A 21,554-nucleotide genomic window follows, 5' to 3' on the forward strand; every position below is an offset into this window, starting at 1 on the left:
GCCTAATACACATGATGTATCATTAATTTATTTTTATCATTGTTATTCATCGAATATTATGTAAAAAAGGATAAAATGATACATCATGCGCATTATGTGAAACGGTAAACCCCCTGCGTTTCCTCACAATGCAGTCGCAATAGGTATAACATAAGACAATATGGTGTGTATGTGTGTTACTTGTTTGTGTAAAAAAGTGTTGGAGTATGAAATTTATTAATTTTTACTCTCATTAGCTCTTGTTTTTACGCTTTATGTTTTCGAGAGTTCTGTAGAAGTTTTCTTATTTTGTATTATATATATATATATATATGTCGTTTTATATTAGATTATTAACTATATACAGGGTAATTAAATATTCTAAAAGATTTTAAGGAATGATTCCTCATTCAAATTCAAAATAAAAATTTCATGTATTTGATGTATACTGTGTCTGAAACGACTGCAGAATTTCAAAGATATAGGATGTCAAAGTTGAAAGAAACAATTTGTTTTTTCCAAACATTTCAAAAACTATTCGAGTTATTTTGATGAAACTTTAATGTTCTACAAAATTTTATCAAAATAATCCAAGTGGTTTCAAAATTTTTGTAGCTAAGCTATTTCGGACGTACATACAATCATATGAAGTTTTCGTGTTTAATTTATGTGAGGAATTAAGCTTAAAATCTTTAAAGAGTACTTAGTAGCCACCCTGCATAATGTTTATATATATATGAAGAAATGAATAACATCTTTAAGAGTAATTTGACTGAAAAAAATAAAGTATTAGATATAGCTTTTTCATAGTAAATAAATTTTATCATATCTCGTTTATAATTTACTTATCTCTATATCTTTTTTATTATAAAATTACTTATTATCTTTTTTTTTACAATTTTATATTAATTTTTTTAAACATTCTACCACATTTAAAGTTAATGAAAATAAATATGAATCGCAACTATCAAATATTTCTGATAAAGTAACTTTATATCTTCGAAATCTTATATTAAAAGAATCTCAAAAGTCTGAATAAACTATGAAATAATCTTTAGACATTTTAATTTAAAAGTATACGTCACATATTAAGAATACGGTCCACTTGATGATACAAATATTTCGAAGCATTTTTTTGATTGGTCAATTAGTGAAATTCTTTCTTCTGGTTGGTCAATTAAATGCTTCAAAGCATTCGTAGCGTCAAATGGATCGCATCCTGAGAAATCCGTGCTTCGAATTCTTTATTTTGATTTTGTAGTGATTAAAATACGCACGATACTATGACGAGTAAGCACAAGTTTCAAAAGATGATTTGTGATTTAAAACTATTATTTAGGCATCAATCACTATGTTTACATCACACAATGTTTTCTCAGAAATATGTCACTATTACTTTACAAAGAATTGAAGACAAGACATCGAAGTTAATTCTAACAACTCATTGTAGAATGAGATCTGTCGAGTTACTGCTGGAAGCTATGGAAAATAACTGATCTGTGATATCGATCATTATGAAATATATTATTCTAGATATAGACCTGGAAGGAGAATTGAAAGAAGCACTATAAAAACTTCATAGTGATACATTGGAACTGTAGATCAGAAGTATATACATAGTTTTCAGATTCTGTTTTTGAATCATATCTTTATGAATACTAATACATATTTATTTATACAAAATGAGTACTAAAAATTCCGATAGATTCGATTTGATTCTACTGATTTGATCCTGCTAACTTTATAGAGCTTACATATTTTTATTTTGGAGCAAATTTTAATGAAACTGAAATGTGTATTTTTAACAATACATGTAATGTTTATTTTTATTTAATAATATATATAAATTTATTTAATTTAATTTAATAATACATATTTTTAAGTTTTTTTAATTTAATAATATATACATATAAATAAAATTAGACAGCCCTTTAAAATTAATTCTGTAATTTGTCATTTGTCAAGAGATTTGCTATTAGGTAAACTGGTAAACGATGAAAATAAAATGTATTAAGAAATATTAGAAATGTTGACATATTTTTTTAGACGATTTTGCAATATGTAACAATACGATATTTGTATTTCTTACTCAAATTATAAATTGAACAATTAATTACTATTTAAGAAATAATGCTTCATTAGTCTTTGAGAAATACTCGATAATTTGCAAAGAAGAAAAGTTAGGAACTAATATAATTGCATATGACTGCTTACTTTTTAAATTATTGTCTCTAGGAGATAATTATGTACTTAACTCGAGATTAGTCTTATATTTGCTGCTTTATTATTACATCATATGAAATATGATTCAATTAAATTATTTTTCCCGTAATCTAAGATTATGCAGAAATTATACTGATACTTCTTCTTGATAAAGACAGTTACAAATAGAGATTTATATTAAAACAATAATTTTGATATCAGAACCGTTTTAACAATTTATTCATATGAAAGAACAATGTAATCAATATTATTAGAGTCTGATGAATTATTTTTATTGACAAAGGATTAATAATGAAAATGAGTTTCGGTAAATCGTGATAACATTTTGCTGCTTTTACATTAATATGTAAATTATATATGTGTAACGAGGTAATAATGTGTATTGATAAACATTATCGCATTTTATTCAATTTACATATTCAAATTAAAAAAAATTAAATTAATTTATTTTAAACTTTAATTAAGCTAAATCTACTATCTTACGTTCTTGTAAATTACAATTTACAATTGTACATATTAATATTACAAACAGAAAATTATTTATCTTAATACGTATATTTAATAATAGATGTTCTTCAAAAAATCTTGTAAGTTTTATTTACATACATATAATTTTATTTTTAATCTGTTTTTTATTTAATATATCCTTTGTTCTGCGAATATTATATAGGAAACAAAATAACATTAGTATGGCTAACTGAGCACAATTAAAACATAAGTATAATAGTGTTAATTTGTGTAATTGTATAACTCTTTATTCATATTTATTTAATATTATAGATTTCATATATTTTATATTATATATTTTATGATCGAGATTAGCAATTATATGGCATGTTTTCAACGCAATCCTCGGAATTATTGGATTCTGAGCATATGGAAAACTACATAATGTTACATAAATCTTAAATTTTAGGCGATGTAAACGTAATCCAAATAAGACTGACATCTCTCTGCTAGTTTTTTTTAAATTGAATAGTAAAAGAAAGAGTGATTTTTTCTAAAAACAAAGTGACCGAATTTTTCTAAAAAGGATTAATGATAGTAATAATTATAAAAGGATTAATAAAAGGATTAATATTGTAATAAATACGCCGAAAAGTCAAAACGAATTCAATGTAATACAGATTCAAAAAATCTCGATTGCACACGATAGGTATCAGAAATATTTGTTAAGCTAGCGGCGTACGATGCATTTTTTTCCTGCTATATTGCTTGCATTTTAGTAAATTACTAGAATTGCATTACACAAAACGCAGAATTTCTAGTAATTTACTGAAACGCAAGCAATCCAGCAGGAAAACATAGTGCATCGTATGCTGCAGGTTGTTAGAATAGCAACAACTTAGAAGACAGAGCACCGTATAAAAAGTCATACGCAGTGTATAAGGTTAAAAATTGCATAACCGAATTGCATATAATCGTAATATTATATTTCATCAAATGACTTGCCACGTGTCGTTGTGTGAACTCTGTATATTAAATATATCATTATTAAACAATTTATTAGCCGAAACACTAATTGTAAGACGAATTCTTAATTCAGTAATTAGTTTTGAATTTAGGAATTCGCGATTTGATATATGTATAAAAATAACTCTTTCAACTTACCAATTCGTCTGTCTAACATCTCGCTTGTTATATAACTAGACGATAACAAGAAGTTAATAGACGACTTATAGATGATATGTGCAAAAGATTCTTTGTTGTGATTGGCTAATTCACAAGTATTTCTTATTGGCTATTAGAACTGCTATCGTATATCGTTTACATAAATTGTCGATTAGCGCTTATTTTGAATTTGTTAAGCGTGGTTTTGTGTTTTCTTTCACAGAAATAGTATGTTACTGATTGTTTAACCATTTAGTCAATTTTTTGCTAACTCGTGCGTCTTCCTTGCTCGGATTTTTATCAGTTGATTCATCTAATATCTAGCCGATAGTTACTCCTGATGTATCACTCCTGAATCAAAGATCAATACTGAAGTTTTCCTCTATAGAGAATAAATTACTCTCATATCATAGTTTCTTACATTTCTCATGCAGAACTCTCCTTGATCTGCCGGATTATTCTATACTACTCTTTTGTTAAATCTTTCGTGTTGTAAAATAGAAATTGGAAAATATTGATATAATAATAATTTTTTATGTTCTCTCTCTCTCTCTCATGGGATACACGCAAATAAATGAGACGTCTCTTAGATGTTAAATGCGTTTATTTTTTTGCAAAAATAGTTCATAATACAACAATGTCACAATTTTCATTTTTATGTTCTTAACTAAACACCTATGATAAAACTAGAGTATTTAACAGCAGCTATTGTGCATATAAAAGTCAAAATGCAATATAATGTTATAAATAAGGAAAGTTTCCAAAGAACAGACAATCGTAAAAGCTGCATATATACCAAGGTATACAATATACTGGCTAATGCAAAACCCGGTATTAAGACCCTCACTGTCAAATTACACGTTTCGACATTTAACCAGAGCGGTGTAAAAACTAAAAAAGGAAGAACAGTCTCGATATCGTGTCGGTGAGCATTTCGTATGCGAATCACATCAGGATGGCCATCGCCAGTTGGACATAAAATTATATCTGCTTTTTTTGTCATCCACATTGCATCTTCGTTGCTGTGAATTACCTGTGTCATTAATCAAATCGTAAATAAACTAAAAATTAAATTGAAACGTCGATTTTAGCTAATTTATATAAATGTTATAAAATCTTTTGTAATTGGAAAAGAAAGAAATATATAAAGACTAGGTTTATTCGTTCACGATGATATTTCTATGAGAGTCATTACAAGAAAAAGATGTTGAAACCTTCGGTTTGAAAATGAGCGTATAAATAAAGTACTGATTGCATACATCACATAAATATAGTATATATATATATATATATATAATGCCGGGAATGCAGATATAAAGCGTGTTAATCAACGTATATGATTACAATTAAATATTTTCTCAAAGTGTTGTCATAAAAAACATATTCGAATAAACATCAATTAAACAATAAAAAGACAACGAAGTTTATAATCGATAAAGATATTTATATACCTGAACAGTATAAATTTATTTGATATTGCTGCCCGCGTATATATACTTTATGTTATTTTCTGTATATTTTACTTATTGATATCATGAAACAATAAAAAATTTGACATATTTAAATTATAAAGAGATAAACTTGAAGGAACTAGTAAAAATTTATTTAAAACAAATGTCCTATTTGTTATTTTATTGAGAATTCCACTATGAAAGAAAAAGGTTTAATTGACTGCGCGCGCTTGAAAGTTCTTATTTCATACAAAGCTCTCTCTCTCTCTCTCTCTCTCTCTCTCTCTCTCTCTCCCTCCCTCTCCACCTCCTCTCTCTCTCTTTTATTTTTTTTTTACATTTCATTGTGTATGTTATACGTATATTATAAAATATTGCTTTTGACAAAAAGATATATTTTGAGATTGTAACAAAATTTAATTACAAATTTTCCCAGATCGATTTAATTTGCATTCCAATCTGGATGTACAGATACCGAATTGTATTGAAATGATAATTCAAAAGCTTATTGAAACTTTACAGAATTTCGCTGTTTACAAATTTTGAAAAAAAATTATAAATTTGTTTTAAAATCACAATTTTCTTTTAATTACATTTTAATTATGATTGATTACTCCATAAGGAAAGTTTATGTTGCAGGGAAGTTTGCACTTAAAACTTTTATAATAATAATTCGCAAACAAATTGATCCTGAAATAATATCAAATATTGTTTTTTGTATATTTATAGTTATAAATTTTTTTATATTTAATATCTATATCTACATATTGTTTTATTAAATTCACAATATTTTTCAGATATGGGTTCATTTAGAATTTTCCAATTGAAATCCATGTTTTCACGTTATAGTCTGTAATAGATTTTCATGTTCTATTTTGGAATCGATATAATACATACGAGTTACATATACTAACAGAATATTTACAGAATTAAATAATATTTAACATTAAATAGAAGTTGCATATAAATCTCAGATGTATTGTTGCTACGCACTTAATAATATTAATTTATTTAATGCTAAATGAATGACTGATTTAAAAAATGAATCTATATAACTTTTATTTTCGAATAATTAAGATTAAGAAAAGTTAACATAATGCATTTTACAAACATGAATTATGCTGATATTTGATAATACTTAATCTCATGTGGTTTTCAATCATATTACGAGAATGGTAATCAGCACATTCATTTTTCGCATTGTATTTTTCGTATATTTCACATTTAAATAAAAATATTACATACGAGTAAGTATCAAAGATATTATTATCTTATCGTGATTATCTTAAAATGTAAATTGTAATTTGCACAATAATTAAGCGCAATTCTCAATAAACTATAATTCATTGCATTATTGATTTAAATCCAATTTAAATAAATTAAATAATGTTGCTTTCGTTTAACAATATAATTCTTTTTATAAAAGTAACTAAACAGTATAATATAATGTATAAAAACAATGTTTTTCATTCATCCTTTTTGCTTATTAAAATATAGAGAAATTGTGCAGTTATTGAATGCACATATATTTATAGAAACAAAAATTATACTTACAGTATTCACAAGTTAACAAATTTATTAACTATCTCCAATGAGTAGAATATATTATTCAATTTTAATCCAGTGCTAAATTAAAAGATACATTTTTAAGAACTCAAATAATAATTAATTTGTTTATAACGGAAGACAAAAAACAATTTACAAATTTATTTAAATCGATAAACGTTTTAGTTTTCATATTTTTCTTGTCTTTCAAATTTTATGTAAATTTCATTTATTTAATTTTCATTGTTTAATTCTGAAAGGAAATATATAAGAATATAACTTAAAAAAAATAAAAAATAAATGTTTCTCTTAAATAAAAATTAGATATGTATATCTCATTTTTTTATTTAAGACAAACTTTATTTTTTAATTTTTTTTTAAGGAAAAATTACATCTTCATAATTTGTGAAATTAAAATAATCTTTGATAATTTATTATTAAACGATGAAGATGCCGAATATATTGTTAGACAATGTTAGACAGTTTTTACAATCAACATATATGACAGTAATTAACTGTTAATTGATAGTTGTTTACAAATCAGATGACATTGTGGATTGCAAATCCGAAAAAAAGTATCAAATAATATTATACGACTATAATTCTACAAATTAATGCGATTTCATACATGCGATACCTACATACGATTCTAATTTTCATTTATTTGTACTCTGTGTTTACTCCAATATTATTATTTAATTGTCCCAAGTATCCTAACGTGTATTTTCCATCAGAAACAATTACAATATTACGCGCTCGATAAATTTCGCGTCATTTACGATTGGAAAGTGCACGTACAAATAAAATATCAACAATACACAAACATAAATAAAATGCCGGGAATGCTGAATCGAAATAAGTATTAATTAATGGGTACGATTGCAATGAAGTATTTCCTCATAGTGTAGTTATATGGAAAACATCTTCAAACACTAATTAAGCAATAGCAAGGCAATGAAGACTATGATGATTAAATGCATATATTTTGTATACAATACTAAACAATACAAATTTATGTAATATTTGATAATGTTGTGCGTGTGTACTTCATTATTTTCTATATATTTTATTGACATTATGAAACAATAGATTTGGCACATTAAATTAATCTGTACAAATATACATGTAGAAAATTAACAAGAAATTATATAAATGGTAAATTTATGCCTATTAGTTTATATTTTATAAATTTAATATCGTATTATATTTGATTAGTAGTACATTGATTTAATAATTATTTATACATATTTTTAATTAATTAATGACTTTTTTTATATAATATATTAATAACAAATATAAATAACAAAATTCTTAATTTAAATAATTAAGACCGGTATTTATATTTTGTCAAACATAGAACTATAGCATCTGAAGACATCACTGAAAACGATTTTGAAATAAGAACCATGACACAAAATTTATTTTAATAAAGAAATTCTGATTTTGTATTTATTTGAATAAATATAGTACATAATGTTCAAAAATGATAAAAATAGTGTAAGATACTAAAACAATGCTCTGTTTTAAGAAAATTAATGTTTGTTTAGGTAACATGTGCATTCAGATGACACGTAGTGGCATTGGATGAAGACAGACATCAACTAGTGAGTCAATTCATTGCATACATGCATAATTAGTTTTACTGCCATAGTGATGAAGATTTAATTGTTATCATCTTATAATATTATGGTTTCCCCATAAACATTATTCAAGATTGACTAAGATTTTAAGACATGATTTTTTTTTTTCTATATTTATTCGTAAAACGAAGCAGAAGATCAGTTAAATCTCAATCAGTTTTAATCATCAATATTTATAAAACAAATATGTCAGCTATGTGATATTTGTTATAAATTTTTACAAATTATTTTCTTTGTTTATGTATAATGATAATGCTATAATTCACATCACATTTTCTTTATACAGTACATATACAATGTAAGATATTTAAAAAATTAATATTAACTGCTGTTTTTTTTACTACAACATAAAAATTTTGAATAGTATTATTTTCTAAATTACTCTTATATAAAATTACTCTATCACACATACGAAATATTAATCACGATCGTAATTAAGAGAGTGGCAAATAATAATAAAATGACTATATACATTCTAATTAAATATAATATTAAATTAAAACGCAATCGCTCTACTTTGTGTAATCATCTGTTTACAACGTTTATTGTTGATAAGTAAATTAACCTATAAAAAGATACAAAAGACTCGAAAATTTTACCTGTTCTCTCACTCGGATACGACCGGTGTACCACGTCAGCAACATCATCTTTAGCACGAGCACACACGACCACCAAGCATATATAGACCACCATAGCTCGTCTTTCGTCTCGTCTGCAGTCGCGTTCGCTAGCATTTCTCCAACGCGACCTTATCGTCCTTATCTGCTTAACGTTCACTCGACGTCCACGAGGAAAGCCGACGCGTTACTGGCTATGTAGTCTTGTCTGAACTGGTGAGGGTTATTAGCAAGTCAAATGCATGAAACGGTGATAGGTAATCTGATACGTAGGTAGTCGAGCGGGAAGGTTTAAACGTGAACATTCGCGTTGCGAGACATGCACTGCTTTAAATTAAGTACGTAGATTGATCATAAGATATAATTTGCTATCAGTTGCAATATTATATCGATAAAAATAGATAGCTCCATTTGATAAAGAGATCTGAAATCTTGAAGGCCTACAGTCTTGTAAAGAAATTCTAATCTAAGGTTTTGAAACGATTCCTTTCGTGAAACAATTTTTTTCTAAGGCGTATTTTTTATATAATCAAAGAAATTCAGATCACGATACATAGATACCTATAAGAATTTATGATCTTTCATTGGAAAAAGCTTTTACATTTCGTTAATTATAAATATGTCAATTTTGTGTTCCAATCATTTTATTTGTATTCCATTCTATAGAACGGAAAGTTTTCTTACAAATTAAATAATGCACGTATTTATTATTTAAATAAATTTCAACAGATACATTTTGAAACAATTATTTGTAAAATTGATATACAGAGGGTATAATATTAATGTTTATGAAACTTTTAACATTTGTCGTTACAATCTACCAATAATTCACAAATTAAAATTGTTTAAATAGATTGTATTATTATTACTTACACAGAGTTTTATTGCAATAATATTGTACAATAAATGGATAAATTAATGTTTTACATTTTTTGTGAAATTCGTACAACTGAATAATTTCATACATACATATCAATTCATATTAATGTATACCATTTCATCTTTATTAAGATTTATAAAAGTTTGATGAGAGCTGTCGTTTCATTTTGCAATAATATTTTTTTGTCATTTTTGAAACAAAATTTTAGTATTATCAATAAAATTCTATATATGGGTTACAAACGCCATTGCGCGATATTACTTTTTTTAATATTTGACATTCTCGATACCCAGATCAAATCGTTTCCGAGAAAAAAATCTGTGGCGACGATGTTCGTTTCTTTCCACCATTCCTCTTGAAACTTGACAGTGAGATTTCGATTAACGGAATCAGCCATCTGCCGAAGCCCACCAGACAGATTAAAGAAAATATCTAATGGAAATGGCGTTAATTCTGCCATTACTGCCCACAATGGATTCTGACTATTTCTGCGTTTCTTTGATCCTAAAATCTCTTCATCCAAATATTCGAATAAACCTTCCACAGTTTGCTGATTGCCCCATACTTGTGTCAAAGGCGGCCACAGCCAGTCGTATTCTAAATTAAAAAGGATTAAGTAGAAATTGTTATAAACGTTTATTAGCTGAAAAATTTCAAAGAATTTTAATTAATTAAATTTGTAAATCGCAAATTAATAGAAATCATAACAAAAATGTTTTACCGTTTACTGTGTGCTTGTCACCATAACAAATGATTAATCTCTTTCCACCGGCCCAAATGTCATTTAATGTCGGTCCCAGACCTTCAATACCTCTGTCTGGTTTCAGGATTAAATCTTCGAATTCTCGATGTAAAATAGATAGCAATTTCCGATGTCTGTTTGGTCTACCTTCGAAGCCCACGGGAAATCTGTTTGTTAATTCTTACATTAATTATTACAAATTTTTAGTATTTTGTGAAGCATAATTATTAATGACGTTTTTGCGACAAATATAGCTGGATACAGCATGCAAAAAATAAAAAGTAAAAAATAAAAGCATAAAAAAATAAAAAAACAGAGAAATGTTTCCTACTTTTTTAATATATTAATAAATATTAATAAAAGCTAATTAAGATTATAGCATTATTAATAATTTAATTATTTTATACAGGATGTTTTATTTTAATTATGCATTAAAATGGCTACATTTACAAGAAAATATTTGGGATAAAATTTGCGTGGTCTGAGGGAGGACAAATAATAATAGAATTAATTTTCAAAAAAATAGATTTTTCGAGACCACATATATAAATCATTGTCATTTAAAAAAATAGAATTATATGATTATCGTTATATAATTGTATTAAAAATTATCTTCATATAATCTTAACAACGATTTTTCGAAAATTGATTTATTTATTCCTCTTCTGGCTGTGCAATTTTTATCTCAAACCTTTTTTTATAAATGTAACCGTGTTTTTATGTTATTCCAATGTATCAATCAAAATGGACTTCCTGTATATTTTAGTTTTCGCAATTCTCTCGTAATTTCTTTGATGACCATTTATTTGAATTTTACAACCATTAACACGAATTCAATTTACAACGTACGCATGCTCTCGTGCGTGAATTTAAACTGTACAATGATTTATTTCGTGTTAAACCTAGAACATAATTGAAAAGTACAGGCAATATAAGAACAAAAAATAATAGATTTCAAAAATCGTGTATTCTGATATACGGTTTCTGATAGGTTTATTACTTTCTATTCCTATTGCCTCTGCTTTTCAATTATGCATTAGACTTTACTCACCTATGAAAATCCATAATGATAACTTCACCTCTCGCTACATCCAGAAAATCTCTTACATCCTTTAAAATCTCTGAAAGAGGTGTGATGCGGATGACGTCATGGTTGACCCAAAATCTATTTATATGATTCCCGTCTTCGTCAAGTGCGGTGCCATTTGGTATTGATGGGTAATATCCAACTCTGATGTCCAGATATCTTATACCGTGCACCAACTGGGTCCAAACATCACGATCTTGTGTCAACAAGTACCGCTGAAAGGCGTCCCGGCGCGTTAGATCACCGTGTTTATAACAACCAGAATTATGTGTCCCAGGTATCATCAGACTGCCGATAGGAAGCATGCCGATTTCCCTCCTTTAACAATACAGAAAACATTATTTGTGTGTGTTAATAGCTGTTAATTTCTACAAAGAATTACGTGTGTTTATTAAGATCCGTCAAATTTATAATAATAAATAATTACTGCAAGTATATTGTATCTTATCGCAAGTATGTTGTATCTTATCGCAAGTATATTGTATCTTATCAGTAACAAACTATAATTTAATTACAGTTTATTATTGATACAATCTAATAAAACTATAATTTAATTACAGTAAATTTTATCCAATTAAAATTAAAGATACATTATCTGAAAGTAATTACTTTAATTAAGTTCTGTATAAGAACATATCAATTTTTATTGATTTAGTCTTTCTGCATAAATGTTTTAAAATATTTAAACAGTTTGCGGATATTATTTAAAAATTATTTTAAAAAAATAAATGATTTTTTAAACAAAAAGTGATACTTCAATTCAAAACTTTGAAAATACGTAAAAAATTATAGTACCTTAAATCGTACATCCAAGTCGGCCAAATTTGCAAGCAAGACATGGAAAACATGTGACCATCTTTGTAAAGGATAGCATAATAATCAAGACAATGTGATCCTGGAAGTGTCGCTCCATCCTTCATGTCCCATCCTCCTGGTAACGGCGGACGACCGACTGTAATATTTGTTCTGTAATATCCCCGAGGACGTTGTAACGAAGTCAGGATCAGTTCAGGCTTGATCATTTTGTCTGAAACAAATAGATTCGTGGTTGCGTGGACAAATTTTTTGGTATCTAAAGTTCAATAGCTTTACGGTGAGAAAATGTGATAAGGGATGAATGCGTTCGATTTCACGACGATTCATTCTGTAAGATTAATCGGATTGGAAACGATTCAAAACTATCGAGGGATTCATTTTGAGCGGATCAATGTTTTCAAATTGAATGCGATAGGCGGAAGAGAGACTTAGCCAACAAGTTTTAACGACGAACTCAAAGCGTTTCAACGCGCTTAAGCTGGTGATCTGTACTAAGCTATCAATGAAATACGAAAGCAAAACAAACTTACATATTTTCAACTTTGTTGATAAATTTTAATATGAAATAGGACCGATGAGAATAAATCTAATTAAGTAAGAGAAATTCTATTTTTCCGTCAAAGCGGATCTTGATGCTTAAACATTTCGATGTGAATTTATATCCATATTTAGTTTTGCAAACCGAAATTTTTTAAATCTTGAAACGCAATCATAAACGGAACTAGAGTAGTAATATCACATATTAAATTGACAAATATATATATAATTTAATAATTGATAATAACATTTTATAAGAATCAAAATGATCGAAAATAGGATTTTTCTTATTTAAGATTTTTATTTAGATTTGTTGATAAAATTTCTCACATAAAACTAGATACGAATTTTGAATAAAAGTTTATATACTCTCTAAATCTGAATCAGTGGATAATCACTGATCTCAATGCCAAGTATGCCACTGATAATTAGTGAATTAAATGTGAGATTCCTAATCTAGCTAATCTTTATTATGTGATCTAACTAATCTTGTTTTAGTTGTTAAATTCAATGAATATGGTATTGGAAGATTGAAATTAACGTACAAATATCAGTATTTTAGTCAAATAATGCTTAAATATTCTTTCTTTTTTAGTTGAACTTCACTGATTATCAGTGCCAAGTATGCCACTGGGTAATTAGTGACTATCCACTGATTCAGATTTAGAGAGTATATAATGATTACAAGCTACTGTCATATCATACATATGTCTTGTGTTTTATAATAAATTATAATGATAAACATTGTACTTTTGATATACCTAATATTTAATACAGTAGTTAATTTATAAATATTATAAAATAAAAGGTACGCGTTTTTCGATTCCATAATCACTACCTTTGGTAGCGAATACGATACATAAGAGAATCAAACAAAATTTATTACTATGTGCCGCTAACGGGTCAGCAGTGAACACCTTGATTTGAGTATCTGAGTATCTCGTATCCGCCGGACAATCGAATTCCCAATTTACTTCTAATTCAGCATCGACCACCTTGTCGCTGGCAGCGATTGGTCTCCACAAAGAGGAAACCGTGACCCATACTTTTCCGCATTGTCCTGCCAATGCTGAAAGCGAAATTAGGAAAATAGATTGAGAAATATAAGACGAGAGAAGCAAATTATATTTCAAATTTTTATAAAAAAGTTAGAAAAAATAACACTAGTTTGCCAATTTACATTTTTTACTCGTTGTCTAAACAAACTTTATGGTTTCCCCGTAGTTTTTAGGTATTGAACACACCGTTTTCCAAATTTGACTATTACGTTAATTTTGAGAAAAATATATAACTATGAGAGATGCTAAAAATAACGATTTTGAGAAATTTCGTAACGTTGTAACAGTGACAGTAAATTTTTCTATATTTTGTTAATGGCATATACAAAAAGTTGATACTTTTGTGTGTTAATGAAATTTCGAAAAAAAATTTGTTGCTAATGCTACAACGTTATAAAAATCATCAAAATGTCGTTTTTGGTCTTTGACACCATTTCAGTTAAAATTGTGACATGATAACAGGAAAACAGATTCGTTTTCAGTAAAACATATATATAATTCAGGCAAAAATAATTAAAACATTAAAAATAGCTAAATATGTCCAAAGAATTTTTTCGCAAGCTAGTATAATTTTCGCGCCTTTCAGATCACACAAGTCTGTTTTGATTTTATCGGAATGTTATCTATGATTTATGTTGAATGTATATATCGCTCAATTGTATTTAAGTACTAGAATTTAAATTATAATTTAAAAGATGATATTAATTAATGATATACATATATCTTTTTCACTAATAATGTATATATTTTTTAACATTATGATATACATATATATACACACATATACATAAATTATACGTATATACAGGGTATCCTACCGTGACCATCCCTTATATCTTTGCAGAATAAAATGGAATAAAAAATTTGTTTAGACAAAAATTGTATAACTTGATAGGGGACACAAATAATGGTATAATTGATTTAAAAAAAATCAACTTTTCACGGTCATATGATGAAGGTCATAGTTATTTTTTAAATAAAATAATATACCTTTTTTGTGTGTGCAAAACTATAGTTTCTTTAATTATTTTGTATAAAAGTATTAAGGTAGAAATATCGAAAAATCAATAATTTTCGAGATATTTTATATTTTATGTCAAAATGTGCCAGAATAAATTATAAAATATCTTGTAAACTACTGATTGATATTTTCACCTTAATAATTCTGTATGCGGAATAATTAGAGAAATCATATGCAAAAAAATATTGTTTTGTTTAAAAAATAGCAATGACCTTCACATACATATAATTACGAAAAATAGATTTTTTATAAAATCGATTATTTGTGCCTTGTCAGGTCATACAATTTTTATCTGAACATATTTTTTATTTGACCTTATCCTATAAAGATATTAGAGATGATCACATTAGATGGGACACCCTATACCTATAATATAACAAAAGAATTAGATAAGTTCTTTGTATGGATGAGAGAGAGAGAGAGAGAGAGAGAGAGAGAGAATGAAGAGTAAATTCATACATACAAATATAGAGAAATGCAAAATTATATAAATATCAACAACATCATTTATCTTTTATATTTTTTTACAGTTTTTATACTTTTTGTACAGTACTTTTGAATAAAAATTAATGTATTAATATTATATAAAAGCAAATATGTAAAAACATATTTGTTTTTTATTCACATATTTATACAATGTAACTTTTGCTTTTAATAATATTGAATTTTTCTTCAGGTTACTTAAAAAACAGCGTTTAAAAACACTTATTTTAAACGCATACTTTGCATTCCAACTAAAATAACAAACATTGTGCAAGAACCGTATAATGAAACGCGATAGTTAGTGTAGTCTCACCAATGTCACAGAAGACATGGAGAATCAGCAGAATAATTCCTTTCAGCATGATTGAAATGATGAGATTTCAACCAAAATTCTTTGTATACGGCCTCCGATCTTCCAATGTCAGCAAATATTGTGCACTCGTGTTTTAATCAAACAGTTTCTGATTTCTTCGAGCATAACGGATATGAGTCTTCAAAGAGCTCAAAGTTTTCTGAAATTCACAACTTGTTCACACAACTATGTTGCCGTTATAAATCTTTATTAAATAATGATAAATAAATTTTCTCCTTTTAAAGAGTCAAGAATATTTTCCACAGTAAAAGTTGCATGAAGGATTGTAAGAAAAACAATAAAAGATACAGAAAAAACTTTTGTAGAAAAATATATCGAATTTTATTTTTGTATTTTTGACTGAAATTCAAGCAACAATGGAATTCGCTATCACACAGATTTATCTACGTCATTGATATAACATCATTACGTTTTGAAAATTTATCCCGTTCTCTAAGTGAAAAATTGTCCTATAGAATATATATAAAACCATGGCGAATCGGATCAATATAAGTTTTGAAACAGTTAGTCGACAGTTAGTTGTACACTGCTTTCCATTTGATGACACAAATCGACACAAGTTGACACAAGCATCGTTCTATCCTTCTTGACATTCAGAGAATGACAAAAATAGAACGACACTTGTGTCGATTGTGTCTCCTAAAAGGAAAGCAGCCATCATCAATTTTATTCCAAACGAGCTGTTTTATCATGCTAGTTACTTCCGCGCGCTTCCTCTTCCTCTGCAGAAACAATAAACAACAGTTCTGTATTGTGTGATCCATTGTCAATCGACGATACAAGCGCAGAGATCATGAGCTCGAAAAAAATTTTGTCTCACGTAAAATAATCATGATCTCGAAAAAAAATCATGAATTTATTTTTGTAACGAAAAGATATATTGAAATTTATGCAAATTATAATGATTTACAGTATATAGTTTGCTAAATCAGTTTAGTGAACTGATTATTCGCTTCGTTTCTCAGCTTCGGAGCGAATTGGATAATTCCTTCTTAATTTTTTTATTAAGCAACAATAAGAAGTACTGTTTACGTATTATTTTATTGTATAAAATTCAAGCAAAGTTATAAAAATTAAAAGTTTATAAAACTTAATAACAAAATTTGTTTTTAATTACTTTTTTTTTATCAATGAACAAATATTGATCTGATTCGCCTTGGTGAATGCCTCTATGAAAGTGTAGTTTTAAAAATACATATGATCCTCCGCACTTAGTAACGATGGTTCTTTCGATTGTCTTACTTCTGTCGCGAGTAAGAGAATCTCTCGATCAGGTCAAACATTATCGTCACATCGAGAAACTTCGGAACACACAGAATGGGAATCGTATGGAAAACGAATTCAGATAGGCCACTGCTAATGGCGCAGTGATCTTCGGCTGACAACCCGACGACTGAGCGATAGGCAGTCGAACGAACTACTACTGGTAACAGGAGTAGTCTAATGTAGAACCCGCTTATGGGACGTTCAAGTACATTGCGCTTCCATCCTTCCGTCACTTCCTCGGACGCGTCAATTGGACATGAGGAGGAACCAGTACTCATTCGTTTTCCTTCTCTCTTCTCTACGTCCGCCTCTCCATCACATTGACTATCGGCTACGTGCGTACACTCGGGGTCGGACCCGGCCTGGCCTGTTAAATACCATTTCCTGCATACGCCGTCGCGGAATATATAGTTTCGAGGGAGAGCTGGCAATGGATGCGAATCCAACCGACCGATCGGTGGAGATTGGGAGAACGGATTCAGTTTCTACATTGAATTATCGCCCTCGTGCATCGTGCACAGGGGACACTGCATGTCAGGAGGGTACGCGTCGTGAGAGCAAACAGATTAATCGTTACATATAGATCGAGGCTACAGATCGCGATTTACCGATGACATTTTAGGGTATTTTATGGTAGAACTACATTTTGTTGGGATAGGACGTGATCGCGAGTACGTTAAGCCCGATCTACAATTGCGTAAACGTAATTGTAAATGGTTGTGAAATGTTGTAAAGCGAAGTTTTAACCTGCTACTCCCGGTTGTAAAGTGTTGTGAAAGATGGTTCAACTTTATCTTTCACAACTACGACTGCGTAAAACGTAAGAGTGAATCAATCAGAGTGCTGCCACGTGTCTACATTGTTATCGTCCTTTTTGTCTTGACGTATGAAAATGAGTGCGAAGTGTCTTTTTCATCTTTTATTGTGTTCATTTTATAATATATTATTTGACGAGTTTATTATATTACGAATATATTATGTTACGAGTATGAAATACGGAGAAAGTGTTGTGAGCAATGCTCAATTTGAAGATGAAAGTTCGTTGAATCTTTACTCGATGTAGATTAATATATTGTACAATATTTACTGCTACTACTACTCCCATAACCTTACGTCTACGTTTACGTAATTGTAGATCGGGCTTTACAAGTCGCATTTGTAGGCTCCACGTTATAATATATAGTGCCAAAGTTGGCAACGTTATCTCATAAAAATAACTCGTTACCGTTACCGTTCTTTTTGCTAAGTAACGCGTTTTCGTTACTCGTTATTAATTTGCAAAAGTAACTGTCACTCAAAATGTGACGAGTCGTTACTCTCTCTCTCTTTTTCGTTACTTTTTTTTCTTGACACCAATAAAATATTAATGCAGATTTTTGCGGTAAATATAAAAAAGATGTCAGAATTTTATCTTTTAGTAAAGGAATAAAACTCAAAAACTGATATATGTGTGTATATATATGTATATATACACATTCTAGTTACGACTAAAACTTTTACGTGGCTAGAAATAAAATAACGATAAAAGTAACTACGACATGTAATGAAATCGTTACCATTACCCCAAAAATGTAACTGCGTTACCATGAACGTTACTCAGAAGAAAATGTAACGTCGTTACTGAAAAAAGTAACTTGTAACGGTAACAACATTACAAGTATAACGCGTTACTTGCGAACCGTGTATAGTGCAATATACAGTCTTGACCAAAAATATTAGGCACCTATATTTTTTCATTTATCAGGAATTTTTTTATCTGCATTGTTATCTACTGGTTACGAACATTATACATAAATTTAAAGAGTTTTTAAAAGGATTTACAGTAAATGCTATAAATCAATTTTTAAGCTAAAACTTTAAATGATGCATGGTTAATAAGGTGCCTGATATTTTTGGCTGAGGCTCTGTGTGTGTGTGTATGTGTGTTTGTGTGTATACATTGAAAAAAATGCATATAATTTTACATGGAAATTACATGTATACGACTGGAAAATTATCTAAATTACATAAATATGCTTGAAAATTTATTGGAAATTGTAAATTTCCAATCATATTTAGATGATTTTCCAGTCATGAACATGTAATTTCCATGTAAAATTACATGCATTTTTTTCAGTATACATATGTAATGCAATATATATGTTTTTATACATGCTGTTTGTAGAACCTTACTCGATTAATATTTCAATAAGAAAAAGTCTTTACAAGATCTTCTTTTTAACACATTTTAAAGATGATTATATTATTATTATTGGTCTGTGCGGGACTCAAATGCGGAAATATGAATAAATAATCCATCAAGAACTCAATAGAACAGATATACAATTTATTTACAATGTCATGCTCTTTTAAAAGATAATATTACATGTTACAATATATGTGGATGTAAGTAAAAGCTTTGAACCATGAAATCTCGATTATTCTGATCGCATTCGCATAGACGGGGTCACAATTAAAAAAAAAACGAAAATAAATAAAATCTCGAATAATGTTTAACATTAGTATATCAACGATAACAATGAAAAGTAATCACATTTTTAAACATTAGTTTAAGCATTTAGTTACGATTTTATCAGTACTTTAATTGAATAATTAATAACGATTAATTTTGAGATTTTTTTTAGCGCCCTGATGTAAGACTTTGCGTATTTAACATTCTTGAAAAACGCGACGAAGTTGTGCCGTGCTCGTGAATACGGTTACAAATTAAATCATCTTTGTTGAAGAAATTTAATAAAAGTAGATATTATGTTTTCGATCTTTCAATCTTCAATGAATTTATCATCATCACCTGATTTTATCCACTCCTGGATATCAGCCTTTTCCAACCTTTTCCATTATGGTCTTTGGAAGGAAGGAATTTGGCATTAAAACGCCACGCTTGCCATGCATATTGACGAGTATACATATATCCACTGATATATGGGATCTACAGTTTAACGCCGGATCCGAACGGTGCTAATGAATCTATAATTTTGTATTTAATATTTTATTTCTATTGTAATAGATATAAATAAAGTATTTTCAGGAAAAAAATTATTAGATAAATAATTTTGGAAGAACATAACTTTGTAGTTACAATACTTTTCATTGGTATCATCAATATATCATGTGTACTACGACAAAAAATACATATCGCTGCAATCTCATCGGATACTAAATACTACATTAAATAAATAACATTATTACCTTGGCAGAGTTATATTACATGATTGAAGACATATAGGTACAATATATACTTTACGCGTATTAACTTACAGTAACACTGTTCTTATTGTGATGTTCTAAATTGACAATTATAGTATATGAAGGACATTAATACGATTTGATTCGTTGAGGTAGATAATTTAATCAGTCTATGAAGCTGCTTTGTCGGTCGGTCAATTGTTTGTTGATAAATTTCCGTTCCGACGTTACATAAAAGAATCAATCCTATTTGCCATTGGAAGATCCTTATACAGTCTTTCGTGTGTATAACTGAGTTGCACTGATTTCGATCTAAATGATATGACAATCTGAATTTGTGATTGATCTATGATATGAACACGAAATATATGTCTAAAAAAAGGATCTTTTAACAAAAGACAATCAAGAGACGACCGAAATGAAAAGAATTGTATTTGAACAGATATAAAGTTAGGGAGATTCTGCCTTTCGTCCGGTTTCTGATTTTAACAACAAACTCTGTGCCATGAACATACGAATTAATTCGTAAAACATACTTACATGATCAATTATTTTACCTATAAATTATAATAAATTAAGATAATTCGTACAATTACAATGAAATATACACTTTCTACACGCCAGAACTCTTGTTTTCCCCTGTCCATCGGCGAAAATGCCAATCGAAATTTCCATTCTCTCGGCTTTCTCGTCTTTTCAGCGAAGCGAGTCCTGCAAACGCACCACAAGAGGCATCTCTATGAAATTATGTACATCCATTTTGGTTAAACGCGTTATATTTGATTAATAACGCGTAACGCGTCTCTATTTAAGCATTTCGTACGTTAAATTACTGCTGTCGAACGAAAAGAAAATTATACATTTTGTGTTATGTGAGCGAAGCTAATAATTTATCGACTTAATCGATTGGCAGTCAATGATATACAGAGATACATATACAACTCAAAGGTATATGCAAAGTTTTTATCAAATTAAAAAAAATATATTTCTTTTAAGCTTGATTTGGTATGTTATCTTGTATATACATATCTTTACACAT

General features: G+C 28.4%; 3 protein-coding genes across 7 annotated transcripts; all 3 read right to left on the minus strand.

Annotated features, from left to right (window-relative positions):
- Nucleotides 1–4,480: 4,480 nt before the first annotated feature.
- On the minus strand, nt 4,481–9,382 carry LOC108722045 (prostaglandin E synthase). Its single transcript, XM_018446950.1, has 2 exons — nt 9,049–9,382; nt 4,481–4,846 (listed from the first exon to the last, which is right to left on the minus strand). The coding sequence occupies exons 1-2, from the start codon at nt 9,181–9,183 to the stop codon at nt 4,481–4,483; spliced, it is 501 nt and encodes a 166-aa protein (XP_018302452.1). The 5' UTR covers nt 9,184–9,382.
- A 754-nt stretch (nt 9,383–10,136) lies between these two features.
- Nucleotides 10,137–16,267, minus strand: LOC108722041 (uncharacterized). The gene is made up of 6 exons (XM_018446941.1): nt 16,004–16,267; nt 14,015–14,197; nt 12,571–12,802; nt 11,740–12,093; nt 10,668–10,855; nt 10,137–10,543 (listed from the first exon to the last, which is right to left on the minus strand). The coding sequence occupies exons 1-6, from the start codon at nt 16,050–16,052 to the stop codon at nt 10,182–10,184; spliced, it is 1,368 nt and encodes a 455-aa protein (XP_018302443.1). The 5' UTR covers nt 16,053–16,267; the 3' UTR covers nt 10,137–10,181.
- Nucleotides 16,124–17,607, minus strand: LOC108722042 (uncharacterized). Of its 5 annotated transcripts, none has more exons than XM_018446946.1 (2): nt 17,306–17,607; nt 16,124–16,202 (listed from the first exon to the last, which is right to left on the minus strand). In XM_018446946.1, the coding sequence occupies exons 1-2, from the start codon at nt 17,605–17,607 to the stop codon at nt 16,193–16,195; spliced, it is 312 nt and encodes a 103-aa protein (XP_018302448.1). In that variant the 3' UTR covers nt 16,124–16,192. The 5 variants fall into 5 exon arrangements, with proteins under 5 accessions (XP_018302448.1, XP_018302445.1, XP_018302446.1 ...); XM_018446943.1 differs by having other exon boundaries at nt 16,178–16,247; XM_018446944.1 differs by having other exon boundaries at nt 16,185–16,228.
- Between the last annotated feature and the right edge of the window lie 3,947 nt (nt 17,608–21,554).

Source organism: Mycetomoellerius zeteki, unplaced genomic scaffold (genome assembly GCF_001594055.1).
Source record: "Mycetomoellerius zeteki isolate Tzet28-1 unplaced genomic scaffold, Tzet1.0 scaffold191, whole genome shotgun sequence".
Taxonomy (NCBI): Eukaryota; Metazoa; Arthropoda; class Insecta; order Hymenoptera; family Formicidae; genus Mycetomoellerius; species Mycetomoellerius zeteki.

Bases quoted from the DNA above. Each gene is read 5' to 3' on its own strand.
- LOC108722045 (XM_018446950.1), bottom strand. From the start codon at position 9,183: ATGCTAGCGAACGCGACTGCAGACGAGACGAAAGACGAGCTATGGTGG. The intron at 4,847-9,048 runs GTAAAATTTTCG...TTAATGACACAG, and splicing joins GTATCCGAGTGAGAGAACAG to GTAATTCACAGCAACGAAGA.
- LOC108722041 (XM_018446941.1), bottom strand. From the start codon at position 16,052: ATGCTGAAAGGAATTATTCTGCTGATTCTCCATGTCTTCTGTGACATT. The intron at 14,198-16,003 runs GTGAGACTACAC...TTTCGCTTTCAG, and splicing joins CCATGTCTTCTGTGACATTG to CATTGGCAGGACAATGCGGA. The intron at 12,094-12,570 runs GTACTATAATTT...GTATTGTTAAAG, and splicing joins ACTTGGATGTACGATTTAAG to GAGGGAAATCGGCATGCTTC.
- LOC108722042 (XM_018446942.1), bottom strand. From the start codon at position 17,607: ATGAGTACTGGTTCCTCCTCATGTCCAATTGACGCGTCCGAGGAAGTG. The intron at 16,786-17,305 runs GTAAGACAATCG...TTGTTTCTGCAG, and splicing joins TTCTCTTACTCGCGACAGAA to AGGAAGAGGAAGCGCGCGGA.